The 16,695-nt window shown below is 37.6% G+C and overlaps 2 protein-coding genes across 5 annotated transcripts in view; one reads left to right on the top strand and one right to left on the bottom strand.

Annotated features, from left to right (window-relative positions):
* Positions 1-382: 382 nt before the first annotated feature.
* LOC132295185 (uncharacterized) lies at positions 383-13,045 on the top strand. Its single transcript, XM_059793346.1, has 2 exons — positions 383-1,411; positions 12,701-13,045. The coding sequence occupies exon 1, from the start codon at positions 580-582 to the stop codon at positions 1,405-1,407; it is 828 nt and encodes a 275-aa protein (XP_059649329.1). The 5' UTR covers positions 383-579; the 3' UTR covers positions 1,408-1,411; positions 12,701-13,045.
* A 1,091-nt stretch (positions 13,046-14,136) lies between these two features.
* Positions 14,137-16,695, bottom strand: part of LOC132295184 (uncharacterized) — a 28,053-nt gene continuing 25,494 nt past the window's right edge. For 2 of the 4 annotated variants that reach the window (XM_059793342.1, XM_059793343.1), the window contains exon 8: positions 14,137-15,056. In XM_059793342.1, the coding sequence (XP_059649325.1) occupies positions 14,322-15,056 (735 nt within the window). In that variant the 3' untranslated portion in view covers positions 14,137-14,321. The remainder of the gene's footprint in view (positions 15,057-16,695) is intronic. The other 2 variants (XM_059793344.1, XM_059793345.1) reach the window with 2 other exon arrangements.

A 16,695-nucleotide genomic window follows, 5' to 3' on the forward strand; every position in this document is an offset into this window, starting at 1 on the left:
ATAAATGGAATCCAAACAAGAATTCTATGCCATGCTATTACCAAAAAACACATGAAAAAATAATTAATAATAAATTGTAAAAAAATAATTTATTACTACATGTACCCTAGTTAAAGACAATTACTTTATTTGATACAAATTTTTGTTTTTGTTTTAATAATAGTATAAATATAAATATAAATATGTACACTTGTTTAACTTTTTGGAAGAAAAAGAATTATAACACAAAAAGGGAATTCCCCATTTATCCTTATTATTCAAAAAATTAAAATAATACTTTCCGGTGAAAAAAAAATAAAAATGAAATATTTAAGTATTTTCTTTCCACCACTGTTTAAAAAAATACTACTAATAAAAAGACTATCACATATCATTATTTTCTTTTAAGAATTAATAATTGTTTTAATTTATTTTCCCTCCTTCTATTCTCTCCATCCCTCCTCGCTCCAACGTTGTCACAGAACTCTTCTCAGCAAAACCCTAGTACTCTTTTTCCTTCTCTTTCCTCCACTCTTCCGTCTACTACTTCTTCTCCAACAGACCCCCCAAAACCCAAATTTCAAAGAACCATCCGTCAAAATGTCGATGTCGAAGAGCTCTAAGATGCTTCAGCACATCAACTACCGCATGCGAGTCACAATCCAGGACGATCGCCAACTCGTCGGCAAGTTCATGGCCTTCGATCGCCACATGAATCTCGTCCTAGGTGACTGCGAAGAGTTCCGCAAACTACCCCCAACCAAGGGGAGCAACAAGAGCAACGAAGATCGACTGGACCGCCGAACCCTAGGCCTCGTCCTCCTCAGGGGCGAAGAGGTCATTTCAATGACCGTCGAGGGCCCTCCCCCTCCCGACGACTCTCGTGCCAAGGCCGTTGCTGCCACCGGTGGTCCTGGCGTTGCCCGTCCCGCTGGCCGTGGAATCCCTACTGCGCCGCTTGTCCAGGCCCAGCCCGGTCTCTCGGGACCGGTTCGCGGTGTTGGTGGCCCTGCACCGGGCATGATGCAGCCCCAAATCTCGCGCCCGCCTATGCCCCAGCTCTCTGCTCCGCCAATGACGTACCAGAATGCCCCACCACCGGTGATTCGGCCACCTGGGCAGGTGCAGGCGTATCCGGGCCAGCCGGGGCCTCCACCGATGATGCGAGGTCCACCTCAGTTTGCTCCGAGACCGGGTACTGGTCCGCCTGGACAGTTCCAAATGCCACCTCAGTTTGGACAGCGGCCGATGGTTCCGCCTCCGCAGATGATGAGAGGACCGCCGCCTCCGCAGCGTCCAGGAATGCCTGGCCCACCACCTCGTCCGGGTATGCCACCTCCCCCTGGTGGTGGTGGTGTTCCTGTTTTTGGCCCGCCTCGTCCGGGTATGCAGCCTCCGCCAAACCATCAGCAACAGCAGCAGCAGTGATCAGGTGCGTGATTATTGATTTGCCTAAAATGTTTATTTTTTATTTTTTTTTCATGTATTATAGTTTTAGTAAGTCACTTCTGGCTACTTGCTGAATCTTATATTCTACAAATGTTGCATGAAAGTACTCACTGATGTTTGCAAAGAAACACTGATTGCACTAACACTCAATACTCTTGGAACCCTAACACAAATAATAAGTAGCATAGGCGAGGCATATCCTTGAAAAGGAAGACATGGGTAAGATATAAACATGCAACATTTTGTTAGAGAGATGGCTTGTAATGGAATAGAATGGAAAAAGAGAATTCGTGTGGCTGACCCCATTTATATGAGATTAAGGCAAGGAGGATGATAAATTTTCTATATCTTTTACGAAGCCTGGAAAATATTGCATTTTATGTAGTACTCTGGCTATATTTTTGTCTTTGCATTGTATTCCTGTCATATACTAAAAGAGTAAAAGGTGTTCATAATAGTTCATCACATAGTTCACTCTTGTTGGCCGATTCCCATGGTCATAACACACGTGTCCAAACTCCAAACTTCTTAGATTCCAAAAATCCGAACTCCTGCAACTGAAGTTTGAGAGAAATTATGGTCAAAATTCTCAATCTAAACTAAAGCAGTTTAGAAAATCAGCATCAACAATACTTAATCTGATCTTTCAACTATACATAAGGATGAGTCATAATTCTTCTTTCTTGGGCTTCTTCAATTAGGGTGACGGTACTCTCAATTTTTCCTTTCCATTAGCTGGTTAATGCTAGATTGAGCTAGGCTGAATGCCACTGCTGTGTCTCCATTTTTATCGAAACTATTGAAGGGGTTAGTTAGGAGGAAGCTTGTTTTCTTTATTTGGCATACTTCTGTCCCGTAAATTGACCAAACAGAAAGTTGTCAAATTTTCCTCAGACCCTTTGCTGTGATTTTTCTGCTTGACACGCAACCACATAAATGACTTTGCCATTATGCACTTGGTTCTGATCATATTCGTGTAGCAGAACTTCCAAGACTAGTTGTCATCGTTGCGGTCTGATTGGATTATAAAATTGAGTTATGGTAGCTAATTTTGTTAGTTAATTACACTTTGAGTGCATTTACTTATCAAAAAAAAAAAAATTACACTTCGAGTGCATTTGATGGATAAACTCTGACTAAGCATGTGAAAAGTACACTTCTAATTACTAATAATTTTTCTAATGACATATAAAAGCTAAGTTAAAAAGATAAAAGGCAATTCGATGACAAAGAAGACAGAGGGGAGGAAGAACGAGAAGAAGACGATCATGATGAATTTAGCTTTAGAAACTCTGCTTCATCTCCGACTCTCTCTTCAACAATTTTTGCAGGAATGCTAAAAACAGCATTCTTCCATCTTTATTGTTCATATTGTACATCCTCAGTTTCATGACACACTGTCGGTTCTCCGTTAATTTATACTTGACGAGTACATGTTGCCCAGGTATTGACCCAAAGAGTGGGGGTGAATTGGGTCTTTATGCAGAATTATCTAAGGATCCTAAAGTTAGAGTTCTATGGTTGATGGAACCTAAGTGAACATCTAAGACTGAACTTATAAGGTTGGAGTCTAGGTTGATCTTATGAACCTAATTGGCAGTCTAGAGGTGAACTCCTAAGGATGGTCCTGGCTAACTAGGATGGTTGGTTGTTTGGCTTGGTATGAAGGATGGATGTTAAGGCTCAAGTTGGTTCTAGATTATTTAACTTGGTTTGGTTTCTACCTCTTCCTTGAATTAGTTTTTTGTTTATAGTTTGTGGCTTGATTAGTGAGGTGTGATGGTTGTGATGAAATGCTGCCTATGATGCAAACACACCACACACATATATAATCTAAGGAATAGTACTAAACATACTTGCATATGTAATCTAAACACACACACACACATACACTAGATATACTAATATCAGCAAGCACTTGAGCTCAATTGAACAAACATGGTAATGCTAACTTGGTTTGGTTTCTACCTCTTCGTTGAATTAGTTTCTTGTTTATAGTTTGTGGCTTGATTAGTGAAGTGTGATGGTTGTGATGAAATGCTGCCTATGATGCAAACACACCACATACATATATAATGTAAGGCATAGTACTAAACATACTTGCATCTGTAATCCACACACACATATATATACTAGATATACTGATATCAGCAAGCACTTGAGCTCAATTGAACAAACATGGTAATGCTACTTTTATAGCCTAGCATATATTTATCCTAACATGCATGTAAATTAAATATATAAACTAAGCATGCGTCTAAGCTCATCTAACCTTAACTATCATACATTCATGCATTCAAAATAAATTAACATGAGTGGACATTAAGTAAAGGAGTTGAGGGATAGAAAAGTTGACATAGGGATTTTTAACGAGGTTTGGCAAACCTCCTACATTCTCACCTCAAGCAGGCCACTTGAGGATTTCATTCCAATTCTCATTGGTGCTCTTCATTGCAGGCGAAGAGTAAAACTGCATCACTTTTGCGAGATCATTGGGAACTCTCTCTTTTACGGACTCAAAAGTAACCCCCTCTTTGTTTCAGGTCAAGAGGAAACCACAACCCTCTCACATATAGGCCAAGAATAAGCCTCTATCCTCTCACTCGAAGGTTGAGAGTTTCTCTCACATGAAGGTCGAGAGCATACCTCTGCCCTCTCACCTAAAGGATGAGAGTGAATTGTGTGTACAAAGAAATATCTCTCTATAGATATATTTGTACAATTTCAGTCCATATACCTAGAATTAATACATAAAATATTCAAGTTGAAAGCTCATCTCTAGGATTTGAAAACCTATGATAGATAGGAGTGGTAAAGCTCATTAGTGGTGCTACTCATGAAAGATACTCAAGTTAAAAGCTCCACGGTAGCTTCTACAAATGGTAGATGAAGAAATGTGTGCTCCATAGTAGAATATGAACATAGATATACAAATATATTGTTCTTACACTCGTGTGATGTATATAAGTGTGTGAGAGTGATTCTTCACACTTTTCTCAATTTCAAGCCCTCTCTTGGTGTTGCTCACCTAAGAATATCATCTCAAGGTGCATTTATAGCCCCATTCAAAGATGTGGGATGAGTTTTCTAAACGTATCCGATTCAAGGTTCGGAGCGGGAGTCACGTCAGGTTTTGGGAGGACCGTTGGTGTGGGGATTTTGTGCTAGCTCGTAGATTCCCACGGCTCTTCAAGATCTCCTCACATTCTCATGCCCCGGTTTCCGATTGTTTTCGTCTCGATAACGAGAGGTTGACTTAGGACGTGCAGTTCTGTAGAGAGTTCCATGATTGGTAGCTTATGGAGGTTGCTGATTTTTTAGCCTTGCTCTACAGTCGGTGGAGGGTGTGGGGATGGATGAGATGGTGTGGGTGGGCGAGCCAAGAGGGGTCTTTGAGGTTAGGGATTTCTACCACAGCTTGACGGTGACCCCGGGTCCTTTCCCTTGGAAGGCGATTTGGAGTTCGAAAGCTCCTTTGAAGGTGGCTTTCTTTGCTTGGTGTGCTGCCCTCGGTAGCATCATCACCCTTGACAACCTTAGAAGAGAAGGCAAATTGTGGTCAACTGGTGTTGTACATGTAAGAAGTCGGAGGAAACAGTGGATCACCTTCTTCTTCATTGCCCTTTGGCGTTTTGTGTATTCTCCTGTGAGCGCTCCCCTCTTGAGCGCCTTTATGAAATCTTACTTGTCAAAAAAAAATTGAAAAAGATATAGCTGTTAGGCACAAATGGTATGCTTTGGGATTGTTGAACTAGCTGTTAGAATCTGAATTCTGTATCGAACTGTCAACTTTGCCCATAGAGTAGTTGACTTGTTTGGCTAGAACAATTTGTTGATTTAAGTAGATAAGTCGACTGTCGCAATTATCCTTTGTGTGTGTTTAAACTCACTAGACAGTTTCAGTCAACTAATCCAAGAGTTTTTTTTTTTTGATTAGTAACTAATCCAAGAGAATTAGTTAGCTGACTTCACGAGTTAGCCTTTGGCAAATCTCTACTTTGTATGGGTCACCAACATAATGTCAAATGTTGACTGATGTTTAAAACTCTAGCAAGAGATGCCACTAGAATGTATGAGTCAACTTAAATTCACATAAGCAGACTGATGTTTAAAGCTCTAGCAAGAGATGCCACTCAAATGTATGAGTTGATTTAAACTCACTTGAGCAGCTGATTGAATTGGCCGGATATAATATGATACTCTTCTTTGATAAATAATACAATATGATATACTCCATCTTGAGTTCAGTAAAGGCACAATTACATTCCAACTTTCTTTAGGACTTTTAAGGATTTATATGATAAGTTAGAGTCCTAATCCTTTCCAGTCTCGAGACCATTATCATGTTTATGAATCAATTTAATCCAAGATCCTTGACTCTACTACTTGTGAACATGAGTATTAAAGATATTCCAATTTGGAGATCGTCTCAGTATCACTTGAAGCTTTTCAAGATTGAAACACTTAAGTTCAAAGCCTCGTATTAAACTTAGAGACCAACCCAAATAATATGAATTAGGCACATGGTCCTGGTTCATGTTTCTCAATCGCTGGGTTGTTCCAAGGGTTATAAAGCTTGAACTAACTCAACCTCAGCAAAGGCCTCTTGATGATATGAATGAGGTTCAAGGCCAATTGCTTATGTTGTAGGGACATTCAAGTGATATGAATGATATGCAAGGTCCTATGGTCCTAAGGTCAAGAGTTAAGCTTTCAATTGAGTTACTTCAAGACTAACTTCCATTGGGGCTTTGAAATTTCATGTTATTAGTTCTCCTTTTAGTTGGGGGTTGGGGAGAAATTGTAAATCTTTTAGAGGAGATTGTTGATTTTTTGGGTTCCTTGAGTCCTTAGGACCTCTTTCTTTTGGCTTCGGCCTTTGTGTAGCTTTTGGGATGCGTTCCCTGTTGAACGCTTAATAATATATTCTTACTTATCAAAAAAAGAAAAAAAAGACTAACTTTACATTAAATTCTAGTTACTCACCCAAGCCGATCTACCCATATCTTGATCTTGAATGATGTGCATGGGTTGAGATGTTCATGACTTGCTTATCTTGATTTTAATACCTCTTGTTCTTGTGTAGAAGTCTTTATCTTGACTTCATGTCATTTGGCTTTAGAGGTCTTTTGTCTTATGTCTTTAATATCTTTGAGCTTTAAGCATATCTTGTTTAAGTGTTGGATCCTTCTTGGTCTTTGCCATCGTTCCATTAGTTCATCTTGAGTTTTCATATATGTGTTTATCCTTCTTAGCACAAACTCAAGTAGATAATAAATACAAAACTTAACAAAACACTTTCAATGATTTGTCATCATCAAAATGTTTTTGATTACCCTTAGGTATAAAACCTTTAGGTCAACAATACAATATATTCCAAATTCAATTCATCTTGTCTGTTTTGATTACCTTTACTCATGCCACAAGCCATTGGACCTACGTTGGCTACCTTTCCTCTTCTATCATTTTGTTTGAAGGAGGAATGGGAGGTCTTATCCACTACTAGTTTCAACAATATTAGAGGACTGACGCGCCAAAACGTCACTTGGCTGCCGAGCAAGTATTTGCCATTCAATGGTGCAACATCCCTCTTATGGTGCCTTTTAATTTGACCACCTGGGCAATCTTAGGATGGGCTTCATTTCCCTGGGAGAAACATAATGTTTTACTTCTTACCTTGACTCATCCTCCTTTTCCATGGCTTTTTATTGATGATTGATGCCCTCTATCTTCTTTCCCTGGAATGTGCTGCATGTAAAGCTACGAGTGGAGCCACTTTGTGCTGCCACTTCTTGTATCATAGATGGAGCCTTAGATCTACCATCCACTTTCCTTACTACCTTTTGGTTGCATATAGAATGATCATTCCTATCCCCTGGTTTAGTTAGACCAGTTTACCTATTGGAATGGAATGTACTTCAAAACTATATATTCCATGTTACCGCTGTTTATAAGAGGATTTTGGTGAATGAGAGTTGAATTGACCAATGGGAGGAATTGTGGATTGGAGATACAGGGGAGAGAGAAAGATGAAGAAGAGTTGTTAGGAAAAGGATATCAAGATAACTAGGGGAAAAAAAAGGATATCAAGATTAGTTTGTTTATAGAAGAGATGATGATAGAAATGATAGAAAGAAGAGATAATGATAGAAAGACAGTGGTGGGAGATAGGCAGATATATAGCTCATCTGGGTGGGGTGACAATATATATATATATATATATATATAATATTATATTTACAAGTAGGTAGGGTGACAATTTTTGACCCAACATCATTCCACCTGTAAAATTAATGTTTTGGCTTGAATATATAAACCATTCACTGAAGTAGGTCAGTTTTTTGGTTGCCTGCCTTCAATTGAAAAACTTGACAAGTTATTATTCTTATAACTAGATTAAATATTAATATTATGGTCTTTTATTTTTTTATCAGTTATTATTTTTACTTTATGCATTAATTTAACTAATTTTATGATGACAACAGAGCTTTAATAGCAAGTGAACGGAAAAGCGCAATTTGAGCATTTCGGACACAGAAGATAAGTTGGTTTTTTAATTCATAAAATTTGAGAATTACATTGCAAAAGAAGCCAACACATGATAGAAACATGTAATATATAGTAAGCATAAACTAAAGCAAAGTAGTTTTTTTTTTTTTTTGGATAAGTGAGAATGCATCGAAAGTAAAAATATAAGACATGTAAGCCAAAATTACATCAAAACACCTTAAAACTACTCTGCTGCTCCACCATCTTTATCATCTTCATCACCCTCATTGTGCTCTTCATTCTTCTAGTAGTCCGTTACTTGTTAGATGTCCCAATAAGTGTCAACATGAATGGATTCCAAAATGTCGATGCAATCTCAAAGCTTGGAGAGAGAGTTTTATACAACTCTTCACAATCATGGGAATTTTGGGATCCCTATGACTTTCTGGTCTACTGGAAGAAGGTTGAGATGGAGGTGAAGAGTTCAGAAGAAGGATTTTGACTCTAATTGACTTTCTCAACCTTGAGATCAATGATTTTCATTGGAGCATGCATCTTTGCATTTAGAGGGAGGTTGTCACCATGACGCTTCATCTTTGCATTAAGGTTGACATTTAGGGCCTTAATAATTTGTTTCAATATAGTTGCCAAAGGTTAATAGAGTCCATGGAAAGTGATAAAGCAACTCCATGTGGTGACGGGGTATGGTTTCTTTTGTAGGTATGCAACATCAAATTCTTTGCGCGGTGATGTTAGGACCACAAAGTGGATAATGGAATTTTTTGGTGAAAGCAGGATGACTACTAAGGATTTCGAACATGAGTTTGACTATCATCATCATCATCCTTGCCTTTATCCCATATGGATGGGGACAGTCACATGAATTCTCTTTTTCCATTCTTTCCTAATTCCTAATATGCACCACGTCTTCTCTTAAATTTAAGTTTTGTAAGTCGATAAGTTTGACTATCTACAAGAGTATTGTTGTGGGAAGTATGACTTCCTTTCGTGTTCTTAGGATTCTAAAGATACGTAGAGGACCAAATTGGAAGGTGATTATGTTGTCCGTACTTAATAGCTAACACTATGATGTCAACAGAAAGTTATTCAAGGCTAGACTCACAGATGTTGGTGTAGAAGAGTCGCATATAGTCTGCTGCCTCTTCTTTGATTAAAGAAACATTGGTTCATTTCCCCTCCTCTAAATTATTTTGGAATGAATACCCTCCCACATGGGATTGAGACAAATCTTTCTCTCTCACATATGATGGACGGTGGCGATTGGTTTCCATATACCTTCTGAGGCATGAAGCATTGACAACATAACACTGGACATTCAGGTGAAGCTATTGGAGTTGAAGATGAGGTAGCTCTGTGAGATGGTCTAGCTGAATTTAAACTTCAGGATTATTCATTGCATGTTTGTGAGTACCTCCGGCCATCAAGAATGCTATGATTACAAAGAAGATTGAGTCGTTAGTCTTAAAGGCACAAGGATTAGGTTTAGCAGATGATGATACAACTTTTGATTCAGCTCGAGTGTAATCTCTCCTATTTATAACAAAGATTGTTTCAAAAAATTATTTAAGGAGGATGAATATGTGTATACTAATCATGCTGAAGGTGTACCTGTACAGAACTCTTTGGAATTGTATATTACACTTACCACGTGACCTCTACCCATGCACTCTCAAGGCGTATCGGTGCACATTTTCCTGCTGAGCAATTTCACTTGCTTTAACCCCAATTTGAAAATCTAATGCACAATATGACTTAATAAGCTCAACTGAGTTTCATCTTCTGTTTTTTCTGGTTTCTTGTAAAGTAGTCTTTTAACTCTTTGTAATCTCTTGGAACACAAAAGAAAATATTTTTTGACGGAAACAAATATGAGAACTACATTTCAATATCTAACCACATCATAACATAACAATCAATTATTTTAAAATTTCAAAACATACTTCAAGATAATTAATCTTAAAAAACATAAATGAATCACGCATATGATTCTGAACTAGTGTACCAATTTTAAAACTAGTGTATAAAACCAGTGTACCGATGCATCAAGCTCACTGTCCTAATTGTTAGTGCCTTCTAAAATTATCTTTTAAACCAACTTGAGCTTTTCACTAATAAAAATGTAAGAACCCTTTTAAAATAACTTTTAGTTTTCTAACACATTCTGTGTCCTAGGGCCAGCAAAACAGTTACCAACTCGCTCGTGATTAATTGGATTTGGGTCATTAATTTTAAAATTCTGGTTGAAAATGGGTTCATTTAAACATAATCGGATAAATATCGGGTTGAATCTGGGTACCAATACTCAACCCATCTAATCCGTTCATTTTAAAGTAAACCCTAATCTCTCTATGCCTATCTTCTCTCTTCATCCTCTGCAGCGCCTCTCTAACCCTAACGGGCCTAACTACTATTCATTTTCTCTCTTCATCCTCTCCCTTCTTTAGCGCCTCTCTTTCTCTCTGTCTTCTCTCTATCCGCAAAAGGTACATCTCTCGACATCGATCAAGCCCGATTTGGCCAACCAACATGACATCGACTCATGCCGATGCTTGACTCAAAGCTATTGAGACTAGGAGTTAGAGTTAGGTTTCGGGGAGGACGGAGGAGGCGAGGATGATCTTGGTAGTGTAGCATGAGATCTTGAGAAGCTTGTCGATGCCGTCACGCTTTGCGAGGTAGGCTTTGAGGTGGTCCAGGAAATCTATTGTATTCATTGTTGTTGAACTTGGATTGGGTTTTACGAAGAAGAGGTTTGAACCTTTGGCTTCCATGGAGTTAGTTAGTTAGAGAGAGAGAGAGAGAGAGACACCATATTGTTGGATATAGCAAACATGATTTCATTTTGAATAGAGAGAATCGATTAAGACAAGGTAGATGAGATGACAACAACATATTTGAGTGAGCGACGCTGTATTATTGGCTGCAGCAAACGGTTAGGTCTGCAACAAACGGGTCAAATAGTGAGAAACGGGTCAATCGATGCCAAATTGGATTTGTAGTCTAATTTCAAAAAATAATATTGGTTCCGGAAGGATTCTTAGATCAAGGAGGTTTTGTTGTTTTAAACTACCTTGTATTCAACGCAGTTCAATATTAATTAATATAACTTTCAATTTTTTTTAGTAATTTAAGATGGAATTAGCCTAAAGAAATCTTAAAATTATTTTTTTTCCTCCTAAAAAAAAAAGTGGGTCATTACTGGTTGACCCAAACCATATTTAACCTGCTACAAACAGGTTGAATTTGGGTCACAACCACTATTTGACCTGCCCATTTACCACCTCTACTGTGTCCTAAGTTGTGTGGTTCTATTTTTGGTGAGCTTGGGTCAATTTGGTTGACTTCAATCCTTAACTTTGACTTGAAAGACAAAAATACAACGCCAAGCATTTTGGATAGAAATTGGCCAACATATATTGTACTAAAATACTCAATAGTTTGAACATGACAAACACAATCACACCTGTCTTGAGCAAATTTTCAGCCAACTGCACAGCTGCATCCGCTGCAATTAGATCAGCGATATTAGCTCTTGCTTTCATGGCAAAATTCAAAAGCTTTTTGAATGTCTGCTAATCCTAAATCAGATTCTGAACAGCTAGAAAACTCGCTCATCCTATATTCTGGCTGAGCTTCTAAACCAATCATCTGGTATGCCTTGACATTATCTGGTTTAGGAATACTCTTGCAAGCTTTCGGATCCATGGTTTCTATGAGAAACTTGACAATTTTCCAGAGAGAGAAACATAGCCTAAAAATAGAAGCTCCCAATTCCTTAGGTTTTGGCAGTGATTCTGTAAACTATATGGATCTGGTATGCTTTTGTTCTTGGTAATTAATTGACCATTTGTGGATTAATTTAAGAGAGTGAGTATTGTCAAATATGTAGACTTAATTGAGGGAAAATTGCTGTCGAGAATCTTATCCAAAAAGACAAGAGTTGGAATGTTAGAAGCAATTATAATGCTATTAGAAAATGCTATGAGAATCTTATCTGTGAAGTATTTTCATTTGTTTCCTTAGAACGGAAAAAGAATCTGTTAGTTCAATGACGAAGAACTTAGTATCCATTATTGCAGAACTAAGAATTTTAGTTTGGCCACATGGACGACTGATCCTTTCTCAGGTTTCATTATAAATTATAATGTGAAAAACTCATGGCTCGATACTGACCATTTACTGCAGTACCCATGTTCATCTTCTATTTGGGCCTGAGATTGGTTAAGTGAGGGAAGATGGTAAAACGAGACTCATAGATAGTGAATAAACACAATATATAGTGCCTGTTACTGTAGCTTTTAAAACCATAGTTACAGGTATCGTTTAGTTTAGTTTTAGGAATGATTGTCATTCCAGATGATGGGACCTAGGGGAGCCTAGAATCTTATAGGACCTTTGAATCTAGAAATATGGGAATAATAAATTTGCAAAATAGTACTGTGAAACTAGGGAAAAATATGCAAGAGAACCAATCAATTCTTATATAATGCCATGATTACTAACGTACCCATGTGGATTGTTGTATGTTTTTAGTGAAATAATTAGTGTTCGTGAATCAAGCTTTCGATTTTTATTGTTATTTTTTATTTTGTTCGGCAAGTAACAAGTATTTCATTTGAAAATATTTAGTGACTAATTGTATATTTTACAATGACTTACGTATGAATATAATTACTGTATTGACTTCCTGTAATATAGGATTCTTCATAGATTACTTTTATGATTGTACGATGCGCTCTGACACAATCTTGTACTGTGGCAGGGCTATTTTTCGAGTTTTGGTGGTGCTGGAAGCCTGGAAGATAAGATATTCAGCAGAAATACCGTCTTCTTCGGGTCAAAATTTGCCAATGGTTTGTATTAATGAGAAATTCTCCTTTATTAGGCATCAGATATATTTTGGCAGAGCAGGTTCCCAAGTGAATTTAAATGCAAGTCAAATAACCATGACATTTAAGTTCTTGATGAAAACTGAAGTGCCTTTACTTTGCCGGTGACCTTAGAGGTTGGTCCAATGGATGAATGGATTGCTTTCAATTATCATATATATATATATATATATATATATATATATATATTCTTGACTAAACTGCAGTTATTTGACTTATTTCTCTTTGGGTGTACATGTGTGTGTTCGATAAATTAGCTGCAACTTTCATAATGTGTTTGTTTTGGCAGCGTCAAATTGGGATTTTGAAATTGGAATGGGTGTAGTAGTGCATTGTAGCCATTGTACAGGCGCCCACAGGGACGGCTAAGATGTGCCTATGCACTGGACACATTGTATATTTTCTCCATGAGAGGACTCTTATGATACAAGTTGAAAACCGGTTGCACGACTATGTGTATCTATGCCTCCAAAGTTCAAAGGCCTAGAGAGACAAAATCAAATGTAAAATCAGTCTTTAAAAATGTGTTTTTGGTATTGAATGGATCGATTATCTTAGTTCACAGTCTCCCCTAATATAAAGTTTATGCAAACATGAAATCTGATCCAAATTATTGAAATTCATGTCAAATAAATTTATCTCCGTCCAATGCACTATTGTGATAAAAAGGGACGCATAAAATATCAGTGTCATGAGTGTACTAATGATTTTGCTATGAAGAAAGAAAAAGAGCCTACAAAAAGAGACGAGAGAATTTTAAAAAACATAAAAATAAGTAAACCCTAGGTAAAGAAATTTTGAAGCTAAATAAATTTAAAAGCTTTAATAATATGTCAACTCGAAGATGGAATAAATCTAATTCCTATGATATATTCAATAGCTCAATCTAGGGAGAAACAAAAATTTGTTGAAATCCAAAATTATCTACTTTTAAAATCAAGCCACCTTCAGGACGAGTATGTGCTATCAGGCCTTGGAGCCTTGCCTTTTTTTTGTTTTATTTCTTTTATTGTTCAATGTACATATGAGGGTATGTTTTTGTTTTTTTTTTTAAATAAAATTAAAAACCATTTTTCCTGGTAGATTCTATATATATACTATATTTTTTTTTACATGGCACAACAATTTTCCTCGTAGATCATATGGTAAATTTGGCACAGAAATTTATTATTATTATTTTTTTTTCAGAAAAAAAAAAATTTTGGCACAGAATTTAGCAACATGGGTTGCTTCTCACAGAATTGGATTTTACCAGAAGTCCCGAGCAACTAAACAAGAAATCATGATTCAAGCCAAAAAAAATAAAAAATACAAGAAATCATGATTTCTCCTAAACAAACATAAATTGCATAATTCTGTTTCCAGGAATGTTTTCACAATTTCTTTCCATTTGTGAAGGCATATTACAAAAACAACTTGAAAAAAACAAAAAAAACACTACTAGGTTGCCCAATTCTGTTTCCAGAAATGGTCTGTTATATACACATGCAGAAACTAGTAAATGATTTCTCCCTCTTCCTCCTCACATTCCTCAGTTTCGTTCCTAGTACTACCTTCTAAACTAGTAAAATGAGCCACTTCTTTAACATAAGAACCATGTTCATTAGTGGCATTGTCGTTGTTGTCGTCACCACCACCACCACCATTGTTGTCATCATCATCATTTACATCCTCATGTGCTTCAATCTTTGTGTAGTTACTTCCTTCAGAAACACCACTTCCCATATTCGGACATTTCTCGTCAACCACATCACTGTTACACCCAGTCTGTTTAACTACTACCAAGGGGGATCTCAGAGGCTCCTTAGGCCATTTATTGAAGAAAGAATTCATCACCGTAAACCTCAAAACCTGCAGCAAGCGGGTTTTCTCTCTCCTGATATCTGCACATAGAAGCCTCTGCAAAAGAGTTGGCTGCCTGGTGCTCAGAGTAGATGGTGTAGATGAATTGTTATCCGCTGACTTTTGCTTCTTGGGAAACCGGTTGTTTTGATCATGCACATTACATGAATCGTGGTCTGCTAACAGTTGCTTCTTGGCAAGCCGGTCATTTTGCCGGAATCTTCCTCTTTTGTTGAACTTGTTTTGGAACCTCTCCTTCTTAGTCATTGCCCTTTGATTTGCTTCCCTTCCATTCACTTGTTTCTCTGAATCTGAAAGATAGTATGACGGTATTTCTGCAACTTCGCAACCCAACTCGACCTGTTTTGCTAAAATTTCCTTCAGTTGCTACAGAATTGTTTAGTTTGTTACCATAATAGCAAATAAACAAATAACACAACTCAGCAGTGAAAATAGCAAAATTGTCAAAAAGAAAACATGGAAAACAGGAATTTTACGTTAGGCAGTTTACAATTTCCAGAGAAGTGTAAGTTCGGTCTACATGCCATTAGAAAAGCAAATTTCACTACGATGCACCACTATTGTCTTGGGCAGGAAAAATTATAAGAAAGAATCCAGTGACTGGCACATACAGTTCATATTGAACTCTGCCAAGACAGTGTCACTAGTTAGTTATCAAACCTAGAAAATTTGTTCCCTCTTCGTGAACGTTTCTTTGGTTGCAACATGTGAATGACGTCACTTGCGCGCGCACACAAAAAAAAAAAAAGAAAAAAAGAAAAAAAAAGGTGAGAATGATGACAAAAAACATATCCAGCAGGCACAGTTGATAACTCTTTAGTCTGTGTTTGGTTCTCAGAAACTGTGAAGAAAAGTGGGAAGGAAATGAAAAACAAAGAGAAACGAAAATTTTCCTTTCCGAACAGGTTTCCCGTGTTTATTTACTATTTCGTGAGGAAATGTGGGTTCTCCAAAGTAATAAAAATCCACTTCTATTTTTCCCTTCATATTTTATTTTCCTCACAGTTTCCCCACTACAACCAAATAAGAGAAAATGAAATTACCTATAATTTCTTTTCCTTTCCCTCATGGTTTCACCCTCCAAATGGCCTTCATCAACTCAAACCCATAAGAGCTTCACCTTTACTGAGGTCCACCCAATTCTCTCATGTCCAAATTTTCTCTCAACAACCCTTTCCACACACTATCCCGCTCACGTACGTACTTCCACAACCATTTGGTATCACTTTAGGGGTTTTAGTTTGTTTCTTATAAAGGCCCTTATTTAATAGAATTATGCAGACTTGATTTAAAGAATTTGTCTTTTAAAAGATCTGTGTCTTTTCCCACCCATATTCTTGCTCTCTCACCCATTTTCGTCTATTTTCTATTCCCCTCCTCTCTTCTCTTCTCATCTCATATTATTCTATCTTTTCATCCCATAAAACTTTCTTGTTCAACACTCTCCCTAATGACCATAGTAATCCTTGAGAACCCAAACACTTCCATATCTGACCGCATTAACGTCCTCTTGATACACCAACTCCTTCCCATCTAGTCCTCACCCTCGCCATATCCCCAAAAGTTAACCCCTCGTTGCATCTTTTATTGACCCTATACTACATCAAAGGATTCCTTCTGCAGCACCAACTGCCCCGATCAATAAATCTTCCACCCACAGACTCCTAGATCTTTGTGATCACTTCCATCTTCTTCTCCTACAAACACGCCACATTATCACATGACTCGAACAAAACTGACTTCAAGTAGACTCTCTTGTATGGATAACTAAATTTCCCAAAAATTCCATGATATTCCTTGTAGTTTCACAATGATTGGGAGAAGGAAATTAACAGCTCCCTTCCCTTCGCCCCCCACTCTTCTTCTACACCATTGTCTTGCCCCCTCCCATCAGAGTTAACTGAAGAGACAAAGCTTTTTAGCTTCCTAATCCTTCTTGAACTGGAACCCTCACATTTTCAGTCCCTTCAGATTGCAGTCTCCATCTCCTTTAAACAGCAGCAAT

Source organism: Cornus florida, unplaced genomic scaffold, assembly GCF_030987335.1.
Source record: "Cornus florida cultivar Cherokee Brave unplaced genomic scaffold, ASM3098733v1 CherokeeBrave_3.0.0_Hap2_Chr02, whole genome shotgun sequence".
NCBI classification, from domain to species: Eukaryota; Viridiplantae; Streptophyta; class Magnoliopsida; order Cornales; family Cornaceae; genus Cornus; species Cornus florida.

What these genes read in the sequence shown, in the direction of transcription:
- LOC132295185 (XM_059793346.1), top strand. Translation starts at nt 580, where the DNA reads ATGTCGATGTCGAAGAGCTCTAAGATGCTTCAGCACATCAACTACCGC.